Genomic DNA, 25,175 nt, shown 5'->3' with positions numbered 1-25,175 from the left:
GAGAGTGGGTTGGAAAGAGGGAACCAATTACAAGGATCTACATATGACCTCCTCCCTGGGGGAAGGACAACAGAAAAGGGGGTGAAGGGAGATGTCGGACAGTGTAAGATATGACAAAATAATAATTTATAAATTATCAAGGGCTCATGAGGGAGGGGGAGCAGGGAGGGAGGGGGGAAAAAAGAGGACCTGATGCAAAGGGCTTAAGTGGAGAGAAAATGCTTTGAAAATGATGAGGGCAATGAATGTACAGATGTGCTTTACACAATTGATGTATGTATGTGTTGTGATGAGTTGTATAAGCCCCTAATAAAACATTTTTAAAAATAGCATACAATGTGAATGAGCCTTGAGAGCATTATGCTTCATGAAATAAGCCAGACACAAAAGGAAAATATTGTGATTCCACTTATATGAAATAACTAGAGCGGGCAAAATTTTAAGAACAGAAATTAGATTAGTGGTTAACAGGAGTTTGGAGGACGAGAGAATGGGGAGCTATTGCTTAATGGGTACAGAATTTGTGCTTGCTAAGATGAAACGTGTTGGAAATAAATAGCGGTTGGCTTAGTTATATAGTGCTGCTTTGGCAGAAATATCACAAGTGGATGGTTTAGTCTCTCACAGCTGAAGAGGCTAGAAGTTTCCATTGGGGCACTGGCTGTAGGGGGAAGCTTTCTCTCCTTTTTGGATCTAGGGAAGAGTCTTCCTTTGTCCTCTTTCGGCATCAGAAGGCCCAGCATACTTAGAGATCGCCATGTAGCTTGGCTTTCATCTTCCCCTGGATCTAGTTTTTCAGGGCAGGGACCCCACATTCAAAGAACAGACTCCACTTCTGGGTCTTCTTTTGGGTGGTAGGAGTCCCCTAGGATCTCTTCAATCTCCTTTCATTTCTTGTAAGGTTAAAAGGCGTTTCGGGCCACATCTTAGTGAGACTTTCCTTATATAGGATCTGGGTCATGGGTATTATTCCCTACTCTAATCCTTTTATTGGTTTATCATATCAGATCACATCATGGGGGAGGGGCATCATATAACTGCTATTATTCATCATTACATAACTGCCAAACAGCTGCGAATCATGACCCAGACAAAATGGCACATATTTATAGGGCACGCAATTCAATCCATGATAGTGTTGATGAATTTGGCTCTTAACATGTTAGGATGGATTTCCTTGAGCAATGAAACTGGAGACACGAATGTGTGTATAAGGAAGAATTTTATACCAAGAAAGAAATGTATATAAAGGGAGTAGCCCTGCGTACGCCAACCCAAGTGCGGGGGTCCGAAGCTAGCTGGGGGACCCCTAGCAGACGAAGCAGAAAGGCAAAGCTGGAAGCCAGGAGATCATAGACCAGTGCATGCAGAGTCTGGGTAGGAACATGGTAAGGTACTGACAGCTCCCAAGGCTGGCAGGCGACATGGGTCACTGGCCCCAGAAACCAGATGCAGGATCCACGCAGGCAGAAAACAGAAGAGCAGTACAAGAGACCAGTTCTCCACAGGGTCTCTTAGAAATAGGCCACAGCTCCAACAAGACATGGGTCTCCAGGCTGTGACATGATAGGTTGGACTTTTCCAATAACTTCTTACAAGTGAGACCAGGTTGTCACAAAACCAAACCACATACAACATTGTGAATGTAATCCATGCCATTTAATTATGCACTTAAAATGACTAAATTGGAAATTTTTCTATTTTATCACAGTAAAAATATTCACAAATATAAAATCTAAAATAATGTAAGCAAACACAATTCAACAGTGTATATTTAATACCATAACCAAGTAAGGCTTATTGTAGAAACACAGGAAGATTTAGTATTAGAAACTCTGTATCATTTAATCCACCAAATTCATTGGTTAAAAAGAAAAAGACAACCCTGTCAATTAAACCTCCAGAGCACTTAACAAATTTTCATATGTTTAAATAGACCCTTGATAAAATGAACATTGCTAACAAGCCAGATTTCACCATCCAAAAGCATTTTCATGAACATAAATAAAAATATAGTTATTATCTTTTATTACTATCACTTAATCTTTTCTGCAGGTAAAAGAGGTAGGAAAACCAAAAAACAGTAGGCAAATTTTTATGATAATGATTGTATGCATGGGACACCTAAGAAAACTAAACAACTGTTTTCATAAGCAAAAAGAATTCATTAAGGCAGCTTTTAGATATGCTAATGATAATTAGAAGATACCATATTAAAAAAGATGAAAGCACCTAACCACCTGGGAATAAATTTTTTTGGAATAAATTTAACAAGAAATGCTTAACACATAGATGAAGAATCGTTTGTCAATATCAGGAATTACTCCAGATGCAGAAGAATCCCTGTGTGATGTAAATGGTTAAGGCACTAGGCAGCTGGTAAGTCAGAAGTTCGAGTCCACCTAGAAGCACCTTGGAAGAAATGTCTAGTGACCTCCTTCTGAAAAATCAGCCATTGACAACCCTATGGAGGGGACAGCTGATATCAAGTTCAAGAAGAAAATGTTTTGAAATTGGTTGTTCCAGCGATTGTACAACTGCTTGATATGATTGAGCTATGGAATGGTACACTGTCTGGATTAGCTCCCAATAAAATGGTTTGAAAAAGAGAGAGAGAAACCCTTGAGAGCAGTTCTACGCTTTCACAAATGGGATTGCCAGGAGTTGAAAGGGACTCAGAGGCTTATACTCAGAATGTTGTTGGTGCAAACTTGCTATTGACCATAAAAAGAAATCAAGAGGAAGCAACTTGGGCTGAATGAAAGATGGGAGCAACTACTGAAATCAAAACAACATAAGAGAAGATCTGAGCAAACACGAAGGCACATCCTGTTCCTGAATGTGGTTCGTGGACAGGTGTCGTGGAGTGGAGTCCAGTCCTGGTGACTGTGCACAGCAGAAGGAAACTGAACCGTCCTGCACCCTCCTCAGCACTGTTAGGTTGGGAGCTGATTGTTGCAGCCGCTGGCAGCCTTATTTTTGCTGCTCAACTTTAGCAAGCGTGAGGTCCTTTTCCAGGGCTAGCCACTCCTGATAACATGTCCAAAGTATATGAGACAAAGCTTGCCATCCTTGCTTCTAAAGAGCATTCTGGCTGTACTTCTTCCAAGACCAATTTATTGCTTCTTTTGGCAGTCCATGGTAGTTTCAATATTCTTTGGCAATAGCATAATTCAAATGAAATGATTGATTCTTCCTAGGTCTTCCTTATTCAGGTCCTAGAAAAAAAAGATTTAATATCATAAAAGTATCAAGTCTCCCCTCAAAAAACCTAACTCACTGCCATTAGCTCAATTATGACTAATAGCAACTGCCCCTGTGGGTTTCTGGGGCTGTCTCTCTTTCTAGAACTCAACAGCCTAATCTTTCTTCTCCCTGGGAGCAACTGGTTTCCCACTGCAGACCTTTTGGGTAGCAACCCAGTGGGAAAGCCACTACATCAAGGATCCTAAACTTTCCCTAGACATTAAAAAATTAATGTATTAATCCTAACTAATAAGCACATTATCAGAATTTTACAGATTAAAAACAGATGCAGAATGCTGTGCATAATTAGTCATTTTTGTTTTAAAAAAGTAAGGGAAGGGACATATTTAGGTACATGTGTAGACTGTATATTAAAATCTACCTAGAAAACAGGTCTTCCTTGTGAACAAGGGGGAGTATGGAGTGGAGAACCAAAGCCCATCTGTAGGCAATTGGACATCCCCTTACAGAAGGATCCCAGGGAGCAGACGAGCCAGTCAGGATGCAGTGTAGCAAGGATGAAACATACAACTATCTTCTAGTTCTTAAATGCTTCCTCCCTCTACCCCCTACCCCCACTATCATGATCCCAATTCTACCTTACAAATCTGGCTAGACCAGATACACGGGTACAGATAGGAACTGGAAACACAGGAAATTCAGGGGGGATGATCCAGTGGTGAGAGTGGTGATAGCGGGTCAAGGGAGGGTGGGTTCAAAAGGGGGAACTGATTACAAGGATCTACATATAACCTCGTCCCTGGAGGATGGACAACAGAAAAGTGGATGAAGACATGACAAAATAATAATTTATTAAATATCAAGGGTTCATGAGGGAAGGGGGAGTGAGGAAGGAGGGGGGAAATGAGGAGTTGATGCCAGGGACTTAAGTGGAGAGTAAATGTTTTAATAATGATGACGGCAATGAATGGACAAATGTGCTTTACACGATTGATGTATATATGGATTGTGGTAAGAGTTGTATGAGCCCCCAATAAAATGATTTTTTAAAAAAGAAAGAAAAGAGGTCTTATTCGTTGCTTCCGGTTAGAAAAATGGATCACTGAAACAGGGATAGAAGGGATTCTTTTCACTGTATAACTTTTTGAAACCATGTAATTGTATTACCTATTCAAAATTAAAGGAAACCCCCATTTCAATGCTCACATTAACCTGTCATATGATCCTAGATTTCTGGTGACCCCACTCCCTCGCCAAACGTCAAGAAAGGAAAAGCAAGAATCCCCCTCAAACCTTCTAAATATTCAGGTATTTGAAATCTTTTCACCTCTCTAAAATTCTAGCAATTAACAATGAAAAGTAATAAAGAACAGCAAAGCTAGGAACAAAACCTCAACAAGTGATCAAATTTTAGTCCTATTTTATTAGAACTACTTTTAGAATGGCAGAAAGGGGGGCAGTAGTGTTATTTTAATGAGATGAAATTACATGTATATGTAATTTACATGTTCTGGTTAATCTTACCTGACATGAACATTTTTTGCTTGCGTATTCCTATTAGAGCATTTTTACATCAAAGTCCCAAATCACTTATTCATAACGGATCTTTTCTATCACTTATTACTTAAGAGCACATGCCCAAAGTTGGAAGGGCAACAATCATCTTGAGGCGGCAGTTGTCTCTTGTAAAATTGTAAAAATGGATTAAAGACAGTTGCAAGAGGAAAAGGTGTCGTGCGGTAGAAATAAGCAGCTCACGTTTCCACACTACACACCAGTTGTCCAACAGGAGGTAACAGTGCTTGTTAATTTAAAGAATTATTGAGAGAGGAAGCAGGCGTTGGATGGGTTTGAGCGGTGAACCTAAGAAACTGCGGTATCCAAGCCAAGCCCTGGAGTTCACGAGGCAACCCTGAACTGGACTAAAGTTTCGGTTAGCGTGCACCCCACGGTGGCAATCGTACATTCAAAACGGTGCGAGCTACTTTCGGACATAATAATTACACGCATCGCCACCGAGTCGACGCCGACTCATCCGAAATGGAAGCGAGAGGTTTCCTGGGCTCCACACTGAAGAACAAGCGTCGTGAGAGGCGCGCCACCCAGGGCGGCTCCAAGTCTCTCACGACGGAAGTGAGCCTTCACGCGAGTGACAACTTTGCCGCCCGCACCCGTGACGCCGCGTCACAAAGCGAAGCTAGAACGTCGGGCTTCCGCCGAGGCCCGGAGCGCCGGGGCAAAGCCTCAGGAGCCGCCCCCGAGGGCGGAAGGCGCCTGGCGCCTGCCTCGACTCCGCCCCCCACGCCAGGCTCCCTCACGTGCGACGAGCCGTACGGCGACTCGGATGCCGCAAAGCGTCTTGGGAGGGCCGACTCGCGCCGGAAGGTCGCGAGGTTATAAAGGGGAAGGCGCCCGCGGCGGGCGGAAGTGGGCGGTGCAGCTGCGGGGAGCGCAGTTGTTTGGGCCTCTGGAGAGGCGTTCTCGGGGGCGCTCCCGTGCTGGTCGCAGTGACAGGGCCGCTCGCCTCCGCGTCCCCCGCCTCTCTCCCGGTGCAGCGTCTGTCGGCGGCCTCCGCGACCTGCAGGCCCAACATGGCGCAGGAGGTGTCGGAGTACCTGAGCCAGAACCCGAAGGTGGCTTCCTGGGTGGAGGCGCTGCGCTGCGACGGCGAGACTGACAAACACTGGCTCCACCGCCGGGAGTTTCTGCTCCGTAACGCCGGGGACTTGGCCCCCGCTGGCGGCGTGGCCTCGGATGACACGGCCGACGCCGAGAGCGGGACGCGCACTCGGCAGCTTCAGCAGCTCATCTCCTTCTCCCTGGCCTGGGCCAACCACGTCTTCCTCGGGTGCCGGTGAGTCGGGAAGCCGCTCGAACCGGACTCTTTCCCCCATTTTGTCTTCCCCTTCTGGAGTTGTTGGCGAAAACGGGCGCTCGGTGGGGAGGGGAAGTGTCTGGCGCGGGAGTTCGCGGGACCGGCCGGGGGAGAAGGGCGGCTCCGCGCACGGGCGACTTCGCGGCACGGTCGGGAGCCGCTCCGGAGCTGTCCCGGTTGGTGGGACGCGGCTGCAGTGTGGTGGGCGCCGAGCTGACAAAGCGCTTGGGACTGGACACCGCAGTTAGTATGCTAGGGTGATTACGACCAGGAAACGCCGTTCCGGTGGCCTGTTTTGCATGCCAGACGAATGAAAACTCCCGGAATAGGAAGTTGGCAGGGAAAAAAAACCCAACTTTTAATATGAACTTTCGCCCCTTTTCTTTCAGGTACCCTCAAAAAGTTATGGATAAAATACTTAGTATGGCTGAAGGCATCAAAGTGACAGATGCGCCAATCCATACAACACGAGACGAACTGGTTGCCAAGGTGAAGAAAAGAGGGATATCGAGTAGCAATGGTTAGCAGATCATAGATGTGAACATACATAGGAGTTTAGAACATAAGTTTAAAATAATTTAGCTTGATTGTTACTAATTTTTTTAACCAGTCAGATTTCACATAATGCTATTAATCAACTTGATATGTTAAATCTAAAATGTATTTCTGTATGCTTTAAAGGCTCTGAATTTGATAAGTTTTACTGAACTGCTTTAGAATTTGAAACGTCAAGTAACTGTTGCTGTTAGTTTTCTAAATTAATGACACGATTCCACATTTTTTAAAGAAACTTCCGAGTCAGAATTGACTCAATGGCAGTGTTTTGTTTTCATTTAGTCCTGATGTCTTTTGATCTTGTGAAGTTAATATCTGTTGTACATGTACATATTTTAGTTGATATATATTAGGTAGACAGTCACATGATGTTTTCCTCCTTTTTTAGAAGGGGTAGAAGAGCCACCCAGAAAACAAAGCAAAGAAGGAAAAAGCAACTCTGCGGTTCAGCAAGAGCATCCAAGAACTTCTGTCAAAGCAGAACATGCATCACCTATGCAGGAAAACAGCTCAACATGTACCGGGTCCTCTGCCAAATCAGAAAGTGGTGGGAACTCAGGCATCTCCTTGAATGAGAATAACTCTACAAGTGATGGGGATCGAGCTACTTCCAGCCAAAGCAGCAGCATTTCCTCTCAGGTAACAGCAGTGATGGCAGGGTCTGGAAAAGTTTCTGAATCAGAAACATCAGATAAACATGGTTCAGCGCCATTTGTTTCCTCTTTGTTGAAATCAAGTGTGAATAATCAATCCACTGATCCCAGACAACCAAGTGGCTCACCTAAAAAGAGCGTTTTGGAAAGCGCTTCAGTTTCAGCTTCTCAAAGTAGTTCGGAGATTCAATTGCCATTGTTGGGCTCCTCAGGAAGCTCTGAAGTAGAATTGCCACTCTTGTCTTCTAAACCTAGCGCAGAGACTGCTTCAGGTGGGTTAGCTTCTAAAACTAGTTCAGAAGCAAGTGCTACATCGGTTTCTAAAAACAGTTCTTCATCGGGCACATCCTTGCTAACGCCCAAGGGTAGCTCCTCAACAAATACATCACTGCTGACTTCCAAAAGCACTTCCCAGGTAGCTGCTTCGCTGTTAACTTCCAAGAGCAGCCCCCAGACCAGTGGGTCGCTGGTGTCCAAAAGCACTTCCCTAGCGAGTGTGTCCCAGCTGGTCTCTAAGAGTAGTTCTCAGACAAGCACTTCACAAGTGCCTTCTAAAAGTACTTCACAGCTAAGTGAGAGTCCCATGAGATTCACTTGTTGCAAGTTAACCAATGAAGATGTGAAGCAGAAGCAACCTTTTTTCAATAGACTGTATAAGACAGTAGCATGGAAATTGGTAGCTGTTGGTGGCTTTAGTCTCAATGTGAATCATGGAGAGCTCCTAAATGCAGCTATTGAGGCTCTTAAAGCAACACTGGATGTGTTTTTTGTCCCACTAAAAGAACTGGCAGATCTGCCTCAAAATAAGAGCTCTCAAGAAAATATTGTTTGTGAATTAAGATGCAAGTCTGTTTATCTGGGCACTGGTTGTGGAAAAAGTGAAGAAAATGCTAAAGCAGTTGCTTCCAGAGAAGCATTGAAGTTATTTCTCAAAAAAAAGGTAGTGGTAAAAATATGTAAGAGAAAATACAGAGGCATGGAAATAGAAGACCTCGTCCTCCTTGATGAAGAATCAAGGCCTTTAAACTTACCACCAGCATTGAAACATCCTCAAGAATTACGCTAATGTGTCCGAAAGGTCACTTCATAAAATATACCTAGTATTGGAACAGAAAAACTGGTCTACTTTTTTTGTACAATATAAAAACAAACAGGCTTTCACAAATTTTGTATTCATTTTTTCCAGTTTTGCAGAAAATTTGCATTCTAGTTATCTTCATAATGTAGAAGTTGTAAATAATATATGAAGGTATGCATTAACAGCATACTAGTATGCTGTTTTATTTGCTGAAGAAAATACTGTCCTCTATTTTTAATGATACATTAGGTACGATATGTAGGTTCTGTAGAGTTAAAAGTTTTTTACTACTTTAAATTTGGTGAAAATATATTACGTTGTCTACCATGCTTTTTTTTTTTTAAGTTTGAATAGGCCTCCACATCAAAGAAAAGGGGACCACAGTATTTGTACCTGAAAAAGCTATGACACTTAGAGTTTTTAGATTGTTAGCCCATAATGTTGAACATGTCTGTTAAAGCATAAAAGAAAACAATAGTTACTTCAGACTATTTTTATGAGAAGTTGTGAGCAATTTTTAGATACGAAACAGTATAAAGTACTTAATATTATTTTATTTTGAAATTGTTTAAAATTCACCATGATTTTGACTGCTGCAGATTCTTTAAGCGGGTTAATTTATGTTTTGAGGTAAGATAGAATTTACACTTTTTTCTTACAGACACAAATGTGGGTTTCTATATTAAGCATATTTTGTGACTACTATTAACAGACTGATTTGTTTAGATATTAAATGCTTCAAGCTATTTTACCTTTTCAAAAAGTTGTGTGTGTGATTTTTTTCTTAGAACCAAGTCCTCCAATAAGTTTCCCTCTACTAGACTAATAAATTATAAACAAGCAATTTTTTAATCAGTCTCTAGTTGAATTAGTTGGTAATGAAAGTTTTGCTTCAGTCATATGTGCTTGAAGTAATAACCTGTTTTTGTTGAGACTGACCCAAAAATGCTGTCATTTTTGTCCTTTGTCAGCTCAGTAAATGCTTGTTTTAAAAGCACATTTAGCAGTAATGATAATGTAATAAAGTGAAAAATCAAGAGTTCCTTTATTAGCTAGTTGTAGTTCAGTGGGTAAGTGGACTGAACATAAAGTTGCACAAGTAGAAATTACTCCTGTTTTATAACCGAGGAGTGTTAAGCAATTATACTTCAGTTTCCTGTGCTGGAAATGGTCGTTTGTTTGGATTTCACCAGGTATCCTTTAACAGAATCATTTTTGAGGATGTTTAATTGGATATCAGAGTTAAAAATGTATATTCTATAAATAGAATACCTTTATATTTGTAGGCAACAATAATGTGAATGTATTCTGGAGCCATAGTATCAGGAAGCCAAGATCTGAAGCAATAAATTAATGTATTCTTCACTAATTAGGTGGTTTGGTAATGTCCTAAACTGGTTTATTTCAATTTAATATAAAGATTATTGAAACTATGGTAGCCTTTTAAAATCCTTGATTTAAGAGAGTACATGCTTTCATATTTCTGAAGGTAGTATGGTGCCAAGGAAACCATAAACTAATCATGTTTGATTCTGCCTCTTGGTAGACATGTAACTTCTGAAATTATATAGTCTTTTAACTTTATCTGTAAAATACAATTAAAAGCTTCCTCATGTCAACATTAAATTATGTAAAGTTCCTAGAACAGTGCAGACATTACTTGCACACATTTGAGGGGGTTCCACAAACTGAAAGCCCCCTGGTATGAGAGTTATCATACCTTCCAACAGCCTCATGAAACACTCATTTGGCCTACTTTTCAGGTGAAGAGACAGCAAAATTTGATCAAAGATGACAATTCAAGCCCATATCTAGAAACCAAGCTCTTAACTGTTGTACTGCTTATTTTTCTCATTTGTCTACATCCTAAAACGTGTGAAAATCTCCCTCAATGATTTTCTCCTAGTTTTATCCAGTGGCCAAGTATCATTCCGAAGCCTCAATCTTGAAATGCATGTTAGGTGCTTTGCCACTTGAGAATGCTGCTCTGTAATATCCAAGGGAGACCTATTGGTGTAGACTCTGTAGAGGTTATGTGTTGGGCCAAGACAGGGCTTTCTGCTCCCATAAAAAGAGTTGGAAACTCATGAGGACAGTTTTCCCTGTCCTATAGGGTCACTATGAGTCTTATCAACTCAATAGCACTGTTTGTTTTTTTTTTAAGGTAACTACTGATTTATAGAATCAATGAAGTGGGACATTTACTTGATACTAAAAGCAGTCAGTGTGTTTTGAAAATTATATAATTTATCAAGGGGTCATAAGGGGGGTAGGGAAGGAAAAAAAAGCTGATACCAAGGGTTCAAATAAATAGAAACACAAGTAAATATTAATTTTTTTTCAAATTAAATATTTTAAGGGTTTTTTTCCAATGTCAAAGATCTCGTCTTCCTTGGGGCCACAATCAATACTCGTGGAAGCAACAGTCAAGATCACAAGCAGCATTCCAGTGGGCAAGTCTGCTGCACAAGACCTCTTTTTAAAATTGTTTAATTTAAAGACCATTTCATTGGGGGCTCTTAGAGCTCTTCTAAGAAGATGAAGAATTATATAACTCAGGTATGGAGCACAACATCTACACACAGATAATGTCCCTTAATTTACGTAAATTTTCTTCTGAACATTCAGTGTAAGCCTATCTTTATCCTTTTTTGTTTTGTTTTTGTCATTTTGGTAGAGGGAAGGTTGTCCTCAGGTGATGTGAGCTGTCACAAATGAATTATGATTTTTGAAACTACAGAATGCTTCAGAAGTCGAACTCACTACCGTGGGAGCAATGCTGGCTCATACCAGCCCTATAGGACAGAGTAGAACTGCCCCTGTGGGTTTCCAAGACTCTTAACTACAAAAGTAGAAAGCCTCAGATATCCTGTGACTTTTGTTTTGATGATGATTCTGGGTGTGTTAGGGTTGACTAGAGACACTAGTCATTAAAGACACTCGTGTATAAGAAAGAAATTTATATACAAGACCAATTGCATATAAGAAAACATCCTAGTCCAGATCAAGTCCATAAGTCTGATATTAGCCCATATGTCTGATACCAGTCTATAAATTTCAGACTCACAACATGCAATGACACTAAGTGCAGAAAGATCACAGGCCAGTGGGTATAAAGTCTTGGGGATCCAGTGGCGGTGGAGGCATCTTGGCACTGGTGTGGATTTTCACATGTCCTTCAGCTCCAAAGCTCTGGTTTCACCAATGTAGCTACATGTGTCTTGTTATTAGGGATGTCTTGCAGGGAGTGAGTGTGTCCCACCTCCAGTGAGCTATTTATCTCTGTCCTGCCTGCAAATGAGGTCATCAAGCTGCGACCTGATTGACAGGCCAGACTCCACACCTTCCTCAAGGTGACAGATTATATAACTGCTGGGAATAGAGAGAACTTTATAATAGAGTACCAGTATTAGAGAACTTGTTTTGTTATTTAAAGTATGAAGGATGAAAAAATAACTTAAAAACTCATTGCCATTGTGTCACTTCCAACTCAGCTGCTCATTATAACCAGGGTAGAATGGCTTCTGTGAGTTTCCAGACTAACTCTTCACGAGAGCATAAAGTCTCGTCTTTCCCTTGAGCAGCTGGTGGTTTGGAACTTCAGACCTGGCAGTTAGAAGCTCAGTGTGTAACCACGACATCACCAGGGCTTGGTACAGACACAACTTCTGTGAGATCCTTTGAGGGCGGGTTGTGCAGCCAGATCTTGGTGGTTTTTCTAAAATTGTAAATTCTATCATTTCTTATTGTCAGGAAATCCAAGCCACCATATATATCAAAGCAAAACTCCTGAGTCGATCTACAGCAAACAAAGATAACATTATCAGAGTGTACTGGTTTTCTGCTGCTGTTAACAAATTATCACAAACTCAGTAGTTTAAAGAATTTAAATATACAGCTTAGAAGTTCAACGTGGGCCTTACAGTGCTCCATTCAAGGTGTTGGCAGGCCTGCCTTCGCTTGTTTCCCTTTTCAGCTTCGGGAGACCAGCTCTGAAGAAGGACATCATGCTTGGTAAAGTGGAGGGGCAATGAAAAGGAGGAAGACCCTCAATGAGATGGACTGACATGGTGGGTTCAGACATTAGGACAATTGTGAGGATTTCTGCTGCACGTACAGTTGCAAGGAGTCAGAACCTACTTGACAGCACCTAACAGCAACTACCAGAAGCCACGTGCATTTCCTGGCTCCCTTCAACCATCTTTTAAGGGGCACCTGAGTCTCACATCACAGCACTCTGACCTTGCTTCCTGTATTTGTCTCTTTCGGACAGACTTTTCTGTCTCTTCCCTTCTGCCACCCCTTTTTCTTCATAAGGACCCGTGTGATGATACTGGGTCTATCCTGATAAACATAGTATTTCTATTTTAAAAATCAGATGATTGACAATCTTAAGTCCATCTGCAATCTTAATTCTCTTTAGAAACTAATTGCTTAATAATTTTCATTGACATACAATTCACATATATTTCAATAGTTGAAACACATAAGAGTTGTGCTTAATTCTCTTTGTGTAAGCGAATAATATATCCACAACTCTAGGTATTAGGATGTGTATGTTGGTGGGGGGGACGGAGGTGATAAGATTTGAGTGTTGACTTTCTAACTCCATAAATGATAGGTATTGACTGCCTGCTGATGAGTAAAATACAGTGTGGAGTGTGATAGAGTATTAAAACTAGCCCTGCAGTGAAGCTGGATAAATTGATGTCTCATTGCAATCAAGCCAGTGCTGACTCATAGCAACCCTATAGGACAGGGTAGAACGGCCCACGTGCTCTTTTGAGATGGTTATTCTTTATGGGAGTAGAACGCCCCATTGTTTTGCCATAGAGCGGCTGGTGATTTCGAACTCTGACCTTGTGGATCACAGTCCAGGATGTAACCACTATGCCACCAGGGCTCTTTAACTGCATATAACTATTTTAAATGTCTGAACACAGGTAGTGTCTCTACCACTGAAACCTAATACCCAGATAAAGAAGCCTCTTCTTTTCAAGTAAAAAATAGTCTACTCAAAGAAAGCTGATGGTGCCCGGCTATCAAAAGATAAAGTGTCTGGGATCGGCTTGAAGGTAAACAAGTGGCCATCTATCTCAGAAACAACAAAGCCCACATGGAGGAAGCACACCAGCCTGTGTGATCACGAGGTGTCGAAGGGATCAGGCATCATCAGAAAAGTCATCATTGTGAATGAGGGGGTGAGTGCAGAGTGGAGACCCAAAGCCCATTTGTAGGCCACTGGACATCCCCTTACAGAATGGTCTCCAGGAGGAGTCGAGCCAGTCAGGGTGTAACATAGCAACGATGAAACATACAATTTTCTTCTAGTTCCTAAATGCTCCCCCCTCCCCCATCAATATCCCAATTCTACCTTACAAATCTGCTTAGACCAGAGGATGTACACTGGTAAAGATATGAACTGGAAACACAGGGAATCCAGGGTGAATGATCTCTTCAGGACCGGTGTTGTGAGTGGCAATACTGGGAGGGTGGGTTGGAAAGGGGGAACCGATTACAAGGATCTACATATAACCTCCCTGAGGGATGGACAACAGAAAAGTGGGTGAAGGGAGATGTCGGACAGAGCAAGATATGACAAAATAATTTGTAAATTATCAAGGGTTCATGTGGGAGGGGGGAGCGGGGAGGGAGGGGAAAAGTGACCTGACGCCAGGGGCTTAGGTGGAGAGCGGATGTTTTGAAATTAATGAGGGCAATGAATGTACAAATGTGCTTTACACAATTGATGTATGGATTGTGATAAGAGTTGTATGAGTTAATAAAACGATTTTAAAAACTCTACAAGGCTTAAGTAATAAAATGTCTGCTGCAATGGCAAAAAATAAGTTGGCAGTTTTTCAACACTTATTTGGGACCAACTAGAGTGGGTGGGATGGTCACTATGGTAGTTACACAATTTCATGGGTGAGGGGGTGGAGTCTAGCCTGTCAAACAGGTCAGAGCCTGAAGATGCCTCCTTGTGGATGTGGTATTCTCATGAGGATTCTGGGCGCTTCCTCTCTTTTCTCCCTGGAATCAGACCACACTGTCTCTGCTTCAACCTTCCTGTGGAGGAGACACATTGGAGAGCTGGAGGAGCGCCAGTGTTGAGATGCTTCCACCCCCACTGGATCCACAGGACTTTGCACCCACTGGCCTGTGCTCTTCCTGCATTCTGCATCCTTACATGTGCTGGTTGAGTCTGAAGAGTGAGTTATGGACTAGTATTGGACTTTGGAGCTAATGCCGGACTTAGGGACCTGATCTGGGCTGGGATGTTTTATTAATATACAGTTCCTCTCTGATAGGAAGTTTTTCTTACACATGCATGAGTGTCCCGGGATTTGTTCCTCCCGTCAACCTACTCTAACACGGTAACTGCCATAAGGGATTTGGTAGCACCTATAAAATATGTGCTCTATGGATAACCCCATTTATTGTCCATTGTGGTCTCATAAATGTGCAGTGTCAACTCATTGCCTGATAAAAATACATCTTAAATTTATAATTCTCAGATTTAGCTAGATAAAAAGCCAAAGGATATAAATAATTATTAGACCACACAATTATACATTCTTTTTTTTTCTTTTTTTTTACAATTATACATTCTTTAGAGCATAATAGATCAATATAATCTTGGCATTCAACAGTCACACTCATCTAAAATTTACCGCAAGTATGTTAAAAAAAAACTTGTAGAAAGATGTTGACAAAAAAGACGATAGTTTATGTTTCACTCCAGATAATATGTATAATTCTAAAGTCGGGATATTGGGTCAAAAAAAATCAAGTCATTGTGAATGATGGGGAGTGCAGATTGAGGACCTAAGACCCATCTGTAGTCAACTGGACATCCCCTTAAAGAAGGGTCACGGGTAAGAGATGAGCTAGTCAGGGTGCAGTGTAGCAATGATGAAACATGTCTAGTTCCTAAATGCTTTCTTTCCCTCCTCGCCCCCGCCCAACTATCATGATCCTAATTCTCCTTACAAATCTGGCTAGACCAGAGGTTGTACACTGGTACAGATAGGAACTGGAAACACAGGGAATACAGAACAGATGATCCCTTCAGGACCAGTGGTGTGAGTGGCGATACTATTAGGATAGAGGCAAGATGGGATGGAAAGGGGGAACAGATTACAAGGATCTACATATAACCTCCTCCATTGGGGATGGACAACAGAAAAGTGGGTGAAGGGAGACATTGGACAGTGTAAGATGACAAAATAATTATAAATTATCAGGGGTTCATGAGGGAGGGGGTAGCGGGAAGGGAGGGGAAAATGAGCTGATACCAAGGGCTCAAGCAGAAAGCAAATGTTTTGAGAATGATGATGGCAACAAATGTACAAATGTGGTTGACACGATGGATGTATGTATGGATTGTGACAAAAGTATGAGCCCCCAATAAAATGATTTTTTTTAAAACACCAATTTTTAAATCCCAATGCTGTGTACTTCAGTCTCTATTTCATTCTACCACTCTCAAAACACTTAAAAACTTCTATTTGTATACCTTTTGTTCAGAATTATTCTTTAGAATTGCCATAGTGATGTAGTAATAGAAAACATGCTATTTGAGCTTATTTGGTTTTACTTTTACTTGTATTTTCAAGGCACAAAGTGGAGACAAATGTTCCTCATCACAAGCCCATATTCAAGAGTTCTTGTGTCATTTGACAATTAGCTCAGAGCTTACCCACTGTCCTTTAGTTTATCCTGTATCTTGTCATCCTTTAGTGCAGTGGGTCTCAACCTTCCTAATGCCACGATCCTATAATACAGTTCCTCATGTTGTGGTAACCCCCCAACTATAAAATTATTTTTTGTTGCTATTTCATGACTGAAAATTTGCTACTGTTATGAATTGGGTGACCCCTATGAAAGAGCCACTCGACCCCCAAAGGGGTCACGACCCACAGGTTGAGAACCGCTGCTTTAGTGCCTGTATCTGTTAGGAGTTTTTGTTGTTGTTTCGTTTTGTTTTACAAACCACAGAAATTACCTCCAAACAAAACCAAACTTATTGAAAGAATTCTGAGTAACTAATTAAATCAAATGATTTAAAATCATTCTGTATTCCCTTGTTCAGCTTTCACAACTGCCTTTTGATCCATGTACAAGTTCTCCATGCGTACAATGAAGTGAGCTAAAATTCCTATTCTTCTCAAGGTTATCCATTGTTTGCTATGACCCATATAGTCCAATGTCTTTGCATAGTCAATAAAACACAAGTCAACCTCTTTCTGGAATTCTCTGCTTTCAGCCAAGGTCCATTGGACATCAGCAATAATATTCCTTGTTCCATGTCCTCTTCTGAATCTGACCTTACCTTCACGTAGCTCCCTGTCAATGTATGGCTGCATCAGTGGTTGGATGATCTTCAACAAAATTTTACTTGCATGTGATGTTAATGAGACTTCTAAAATCTGAGCATTCTGTTGGGTCCTTGGAATGGGCATAAATATGTATTCTCCCAGTCAGTTGGCTAAGTAGTTGTATTCCAAATTCCCTGGCACTGATCAGCTTGTTTAGACATTTCAATTGGTATTCCATCAATTCCTGGTTTTTAGCTAATGCTTTCAGTGCAGCTTTAGTTTCTTCTAACCTCATTAAATGGTTGAAAACCAACTAGTGCCTTTTTGTCCAGCGACTCTGTGTGCTCTTTCCATCTTCTTTTGATGCTTTCTGCATCATCCAATATTTTGGCCATAGGAGCTTACAGTACGGCAACTCAAGATTTCAATTTTCTTCTTTAGTTCTTTCAGTGTAAAGTATGCTGAGGGTGTTCTTTATTTTGGAGTGTCTAACTTGAGGTCTTTTCACATCATTTGAATATTTGACTTTGTTTTCTAATGCTGTCTGTTAGTCTGGGTACTTTAGAGAAACAAATCCACAGAAACTCATGTATAAGAGAGGTTTTTTTTGTTTGTTTTGAGTTTCTGAGAGTCATGTTTTATTTTAATAAATAATTTTATCGGGGGCTTTTTTTTTTAATCGGGGGCTTTTACAACAATCCATAATCAATAGTATCGAGCACATTTGTACATTGTTGCCATCATCATTTTCTTTTCTTTTTTTTACATTTTATTAGGGGCTCATACAACTCTTATCACAATCCATACATATACATACATAATTGTATAAAGCACATCCGTACATTCTTTGCCCTAATCATTTTCAAAGCATTTGCTCTCCACTTAAGCCCTTTGCATCAGGTCCTCTTTTTTTCCCCCCTCCCTTCCCGCTCCCCCCTAAGAGAGAGTTTTATATAAAGGTTAAGTATGCATCAAGAAAACATCCCAACCCAGTGCTGCCCAAGCCCACAAATCCAAATTTAACCCATTAACTCATATGTCCAACACCAATCCACAAAGTCGTCCTCCATCTCACAAAACAGACACCACGATGCCGACTTCAGGAGGAAAGCCGAGTCATTGAATGTGTAAGCATCTCAGCGTTGGCAGGAGTCTCCACACGGGTGCTCCGGCACCCAGGACTGTACCGGGGTAGATCTATGTGGCTTCTCCTTAAGGATGTCTTTCAGGAGGTGAGCCTTGCCAGCTAAAGCAAGGGAACTGGCTAAGGCAGCTGCACCTTTGTCCAACCATCAGAAAGCAAGAGACCCAAGAACTAGAAAGACGAGGTCCATCAGGCCATTTATTCCTCCACCCTTCGATTAACCCCACGTGTTTATTGGCCAGGTTGGCACAATAAACTACCTCATTGGCCTTTGGAACTTTCTGTCCAGTTCTTTGGCTTCATCATTTCTTCTGTTTGCCTTAGCTACTGTATGATTAAGAGCAAGTTTCAGATTTTCTTCGTATATCCACTTTGACCTTTTCTAATGACCTTTTGTTTTCTGTATGTCTGATGTTCTTAATATCATCCCCGGTTCATCGGCTCTTCTGTCATTAGTGTGCAATGAAGCAAACCTGTTCTTGACATCCAAGTGGGATGGACTCAAGGTTGTGTTTTGGTTCTCATGGGCTTGTTTTCATTTTCTTCCGCTTCAACCTGCAATTACATGCCATATGAGCAATTGTTGGTCTCCTCTACAATCAGCCTCGGGTCTGCTTGAAGCTCCTGATGCTGAGCTTCTCCATTGTCTCTTCCCACAGATGTAGTCAATTTGATTTCTGTGTATTCCATTTGGAGAAGTCCATGTGTATAATCACCATTTGTGTTGTTGAAAAAAAAAAGGGTAGTTTCTATGAACAAGTTGTTAGTCTTGCAAAAGTCTATCACCTGACCTCTGGCTTCATTTCTGTCACCAAGTCCCTATGTTCCTTCCTTGTTGTTTCCAATTTTTGCATTCTAATCTCCAGTTATGATCAATTCCTCTTGATTGTATTTTTGATCAATTTCCTACTGAAAATATTGGTAGAGTTCTTCAATTTCTTCCTCCGAAGCTTTTGTGGTTGGTGGATAAATTGAATAACAGCCATATTGAATGGATTTCCTGGAAGGTGGATAGGCTTCATCCTATCACAGGTAACTGTACTTCAACATGGACTTTGAAATGACCTTTCTGATGATGAATATAACCTCATTCTACTTGATTGTGTCATTCCCCAAACAGCAAACCATATGATTTTCTGATTCAAAATGCCCAATACCAGTCCATTTCCCTCCATAACACATAAGATCGATCTTTATGTGTTTCATTTCACTTTTGACAACTTCCAATTTTCCTAGATTCATACTTCATACATTCCAAGTTTTGATTATTAATTGATATTCCGGGGGGGGGTTTCCACCTTGAATGGTGCCACGCAGCAAATAAAGATCCTAATGGCTTTACTCTCAGAGGCTTTAGGACATTCACATTAACATGATCAACTCTGCTTTGAGAATTCAGTTCCTCCTCAGTCATTGTTTGACCCATGGGCCCCTCTGACATTCTCTCTGACAATGTTCTGCTTCCGTTTTTCAGGGCTTCAGTATCTGGCAATGTTTTGATGCTGGGCATAAGGTTTTCAGCAACTACTTCTTCTGGAGTGGGCTGTCAATTCCAGCTTTGTAGTCTGTTCTTAGTCTGGAAGCTCTGATGGAACTGGTCACTTTGGATAATCCTGCTGGCATTTGAAATACTAGTGACATAGCTTCCAGCCTCACAGCAACACACAAGCCACCATAAACTGGCAGACAAGTGGTGGCTATCTGCTAGGGTTCAATTTATAGTACTCATAGACCTGACAATGTTTTCATATATTGCTTTCACTTTCCCAAGATAACACGGTTGATCCAAGAACATATCTGAATGGAAAGTTGTAGAACCAGAACAAAGGACGGTTACATTTTGGTTCCTGGTACTTAGGCCAACCGGTCTGTGAGCCAATCATGTGCCAGAAATCCTAATTGGCATAGTTGCTGAGTTTATACTTTGGGGCCTAGGAGGGGTACAGTGTACTGATGGGGACAATCCTCCATAGGGGTTGGAGGGAAATGTTTTAGCTCCAAGAAAGGAAATATGTTTGGGGTAAGCCAAAATAGTAGATATCTGTGCATTGACTCAGTGTGACTAACTAGCGGTTAGTAATTTAAATCATCCAGCTACCCCAAATCCTAGCGGACACTACCCCCATTCTCTTTTCTGATAAGTCTCCCCAACAGTTTTCCCCAGAGAGAAAAATAGCCAAGGAATTTGCCTAATCAGAAAAAAAAATGCTCCTGCTTTCCCACAATTTTCACAAATGCATCTCACTCTAGTTGGTGTGTTTCCTTCCCGTGGAGCTCGAGCTGCCACAGAGGCGATTCTTTGCTGCCAGTCCAGCCCTTATGTTGATGAAAATCACAGTAAGTGGTCATGAAGGACGTTAATAATCTTATTAAGTAGTCTACGTTGTCTCCCCTAGTTTCTTATGGGGGCAAATATTTGGAAATCATATATCAGATAACAGCTAACATAAAAAAGTTATAAAGAATTCTTTAAAAAGCATCAAAAGTATGATTTTTTTTTAATGGAGAAAAGACTTGAGTAGACACTTCCAAAAAAATGTTATACACATGGCCAATAAAATCCATGAACACTTTGTTCTTATTAATAAGCTGGCACTCACTGATATCGTCCCTACATGATCACTGAAGACAAAATGGGTGCAGACAGATGATGGTGCCAGGCTATCAAAAGATATAGTATCTGGGGTTTTAAAGACTTGAAATTAAACAAGCAACCATCTAGTAGGAAAGCAATTAAGCTCACATGGAAGAAGCACACCAGCCTGTTTGATCATGTGGTATGGATGGTATCGGGTATCAAAAGATTCAAAACAATTATATCGATGTGAAAGAGGGGGTTTGGAGTGGAGACCCAAAGTCCATCTGTAGACAATTGGACATCCCTTCAAAGAAGGGATGTAGGAAGGGACAATTCAAGTAGGGTGCAGTATAGAACCAATGAAACACACATCATTCCTCTAGCTCCTGAATACTTCCTCCCCAAAACACACACACCCCACTGCCATGACCCAGTTCTACCTTAAAAATGCAGTTGGACCGGAGTACACACATTGGTACAGATAAGAGCTTTTGACACATGGAACTTCAGGACAGATAAACCCCTTAGGAACAATAGTGAGAGTAGCAATATCATGAGGGGAAGGGAGAAGGGGGAAAACCATCACAAGGTTTAATATATAGCCCACCCCCTAGGGGGATGAATAACAGAAATATGGGTGAAGGGAGACTGTAGACGATATAAGAAATGAAAATAATAATTTATAATTTATCAGTGGTCCATGAGGGTAGGAGGGTAGAGGAGGGAGGGGAAAAAGAGGAGCTAATACCAAGGGCTCAAGTAGAAAGGAAATGTTTTGGAAATGTTGGTAATATATGTATGTGTGCTTAATACAAATGAATGATGGATTGTTATAAGATTAGTAATAATTTAAAAAAAACAAGGAGATATCACTTCACATTCATTGTGGCTCTTTTTTTAAAAAAGGAAAATAACAAGTGTTGATAAAAAATAGTACAGCTACTGTGGAAAACAGTTGAGTGGTTTCAAATTGTAATTCTCAAAATAGAAATATGAGACAGCAATTCCACTTCTTTTCTACCCAAAAAATTGAAAGCGGGGCTCAAACAGACTATCTATCTAAATATCCAATGCAGCATCAGTCACAATAACCCAAAATTGGAAACAATCCAAGTATCTCTCAACAGATGAATGATAAATAAAATGTTGAGTGGTATTATAACAGTTCCTGAGTGGCACAAATGATTAAGATTCAACCACTAGCCAGAAGTCGGGCATTTTAAAGTCGTACAAAGACTCCTTGGAAGAAAAGCCTGAAGATCTGCTTCCAAAAGGGCACAGCCTAGAAAACTAAATTGAGCGTTTTGCCCTGCATCATCAGGTTGCCAGGATCAACTCGTCGACTGTAACCAACAACAACATTCAGATACACATGAAATTAAATTTTGATACATGTTATCACATGGAGGGCCCTTGAAAACATGCTGAATTAAATAAACCAGACATAAAGGGGTGAATATTGTGTCATTCCAATTATATATGAAATATTTAAAATAGGTAAATCCATTGAGAAAGAATATTTCTTAGAAGCAAGAACGGCAAGATTTCATCTCATGTGCTCCGGACATGCGATCAGGAAGGACTAGTTCCTAAGAAAGGATCATGCTTGGTGAAGTAGAGTCAGCCAAAGAGAGGAAGAGTCAATGCGCTGGCACAGTGGCTACAACCATAACTCAAACCTAAAATTTGGGAGCATCGTCCAGGACAAGGCAGTGACTTGCTGTGCAGGGTTGCTATGAGTCAGAACTACTACAGAAAGATCTGTGGTTATCAAAGTCTGAGAAGGACTAACAAGGGAGAAATGGAGAGTTTCAGGTGGGGGTGTGGGAAGGGGTAAGTTTTAAAACAAAGATGTGTCAGGGAAGTGACCAATCTTACCCAGGTCTGAGGGTAATATCATTTAACTTTTCCTTGATTTGAGGAATTCTCATATCAAAAATTAGCCCTCTATTTTGTTTGCTTGATTTTAAAGGGCGGGGGTGGGGGAGAGTGTTGAGAAGCAAAATTAAGACATTCTCAGATAAACAACAGCTGAGATAATTTGTTAACACCTGTGATAGTTGAGGTTTGGGGTAAACATGACTGAGTCAAGATTCTCCATTGTTTGGCAATATAAGATATAGTAATTCCCCAGGATATGACCTAACATAATCACCTCCATAATGGGATCTCCTGTGAGCAACTAATCAATTATAAGAAAATTAGGGTAGGACACATAGTCTTAGGTCACAGCCTTGATGTAATCAATCGAAAGGAAATTTCCTCAAGTGTATACCCTGCTTCCAATAGAAGTTTGCTTGCTTTTTGCTGGGTACGGGTACGCTATATGGCTCGTTGACCTCCAGTTACTTGAAGTTGGGCCAATGACCTGCCATATTGCCTGTCAACCCTGTGAGTCATCAATTGCCTACCATATGACCTGCAAACTTTGGATTCATCAGTCTCCACAGCCAACAACCTGTGGTCTTTCTGCCCATGTCGAGCTTTTTAACCCCTACAGCCCCTCAAGTCAGGAGACGTCTCCAGCCCCACATCTGATTCACAGACTTGGAACGTGGATTTGGACTTGCCCCCTTCAACTATTTGAGTCATTTTCTTGATATAAATTTCTTTCTATATGTACATGTCATATTTCATTGGTTTTGCAACTGCAGAGAACCCAGCCAGCCTAAGACATTGCCAAACTTGTCTTACAAGAAATTTTAAAATGAGGCCTTTGAGTTGAATTAAAAGGTAATTATTAGCTCAAGGCTCTATGAAAAGATAAAGACCATTTCATGGGTAAATATAAAGTTCCATTTCACTACAGTTTTAATTTCTAATTCTATTTGCTATGTCATACTTATCCTTGAATGGTGTTGTTTGGGCCCAACTACTAACTAGAAGGTTGATAGTTAAAATGCATCAAGTCTTCTTCAGTCTTCCTTATTTAATGCTCAATGTTCTTTCTTTTTATTATTATTACTACTTAATGTTCAATTTTCACACGTATATTAGACAATTGAAAATACCATGACTTAATTCAGGCATACCTCTAAGTGACATCCTTGCTATTCAACCCTTCAAAGATTTCTTGCGCAGTAAATTTACCTAATGCAATGTGTCCTTTGATTTCCTGACTGCTACTTCTACGAGCATTGATTGTGGATCCAAGCAAAATGAAATCCTTGACGATTTCAAACTTTTCTCTCTTTATCATGATGTTACCGATTGGCCTGGTTGTATGAATTGTTGTTTTCTTTACATTGAGTTGTAGTCCACATTGAAAGCTACAATTCTTGATCTTCATCAGCAAGTGCTTCAAGTCTTCTTCACTTTCAGCAGCAAGGTTATGTCATCTGTGTATTGCAGGTTGTAAACAGTCCTTCCCCCAATCCTGATACTGCAATCTTCATTATGATTAATCCTTTAGAGAGAGTTCGTACAGATACCGTAGCAATTCATAATTCAATTAGGTCAAGCATAATTGTACAGTTGCTACCACAATCTGTTTCCAAACATTTTCTTTCTTCTTGAACTCCTTGATATCATCTCCCCTTTATCCTCTCCCTCCCCCGCCCCGCCCCCCGCCCCAGGAGTCCTTGTTATTATTATATGTTAGTATTCTTGCCTATCTTACTCCATCCAATAAATCCATTCACCTACAAGTCTATTGTTCACTCTCCTCCAGTGGGCTTATACAATTATCCTTGCTCTCAATTCCCCCTCCCCGCCCCTCCCTTCCCATATCCTCAGGCAAACATTACTCCCATTTTTGTTTCTGAAGGGTTGTCTGTCTTGGTTTCCATTCATTGGACCATCTTAATTATACAAATGAACCTACTCAGGTCTAACAGGATTAATGAGGTAAAAAAAAAAACCACAATAGTAAAGGGAGGAAATGTTAACTAACTAGACTAGAGGATAGTTAGGTGTTTCATCAGTGCTCCACCACACCCTGGATTTATCATTCCTTTCATGTGGCCCTTCTGTGAGGGACTGTCCAATTGTCTTTTACGTGGGTTTGGGGTCTCCACCCTGTCCACGCTCCTTCAGATCTATTTGATTGCTTGTTTTTTAACTTCTGATTCCCATTCCCATCAACACCTCATGATTCCACAGGCTGGTGTGTTTATTCCACCTGGGCTTTGTTGCTTCCTGGTCACTTAAATAACTACAAGCCTTTAAGACCCCAAACACTGTATCTTTTAATAGCCAGGCATCATCCGCTCTCTTCACCACATTTGCTTATGTACCCATTTGTCTTCAGCGATTGTGTTGGGAAGGTGGGCTGATACTGCATTCTTCATACAATCCAGCTTCAGAGTATATGCTCAGCATACAGACTGAATAAGTATGGTAACAACCCTTATGCACACTTTTCCTAATTTTAAACCACTCAACATTCCTCTGTTGTGTTTACATGACTGCCTCTTGATCCGTGTACAGTCTCAGCATGAACATAAGTAAGTATTCTGGAATTCCCATTCTTCCCAATGCTATCCATAATTGGTTATGGATACCCATAGTTTGTCAGCTGCCTTTGCACAATTGAAAGTAGATTGCTATAAACTTAGTATGTCAGCAACAAGAATGGATAGATAAGTATAATAAAAAATAAAAACACACCTATTGTCATCTAGCCACATTTGACTCATAGCCACCCTTTAGAGTAGAGTGAAACTGCACCACAGCATTGCCAAGGCCATGCATCTTTGGAGTAGCAGGCCGCCCCCATCATTCGTTGGCAGGGTGGCTGGCGGGTACTAACACTGACCTTTCAGT

At 41.0% G+C, this 25,175-nt stretch overlaps 1 protein-coding gene across 2 annotated transcripts; it reads left to right on the top strand.

The window, feature by feature from the left end:
- The first annotated feature begins 5,639 nt into the window (after window positions 1-5,639).
- CDKN2AIP (CDKN2A interacting protein) lies at window positions 5,640-13,990 on the top strand. 2 transcript variants are annotated; one of them, XM_075556843.1, is made up of 3 exons: window positions 5,640-6,061; window positions 6,472-6,602; window positions 7,026-13,990. In XM_075556843.1, the coding sequence occupies exons 1-3, from the start codon at window positions 5,799-5,801 to the stop codon at window positions 8,354-8,356; spliced, it is 1,725 nt and encodes a 574-aa protein (XP_075412958.1). In that variant the 5' UTR covers window positions 5,640-5,798; the 3' UTR covers window positions 8,357-13,990. The 2 variants fall into 2 exon arrangements, with proteins under 2 accessions (XP_075412958.1, XP_075412959.1); XM_075556844.1 differs by having other exon boundaries at window positions 6,472-6,571; window positions 7,026-7,164.
- Window positions 13,991-25,175: the final 11,185 nt, after the last annotated feature.

This window comes from Tenrec ecaudatus, chromosome 8, assembly GCF_050624435.1.
Source record: "Tenrec ecaudatus isolate mTenEca1 chromosome 8, mTenEca1.hap1, whole genome shotgun sequence".
Taxonomy (NCBI): domain Eukaryota; kingdom Metazoa; phylum Chordata; class Mammalia; order Afrosoricida; family Tenrecidae; genus Tenrec; species Tenrec ecaudatus.
This window is presented reverse-complemented; position numbering and strand designations above follow the sequence as displayed.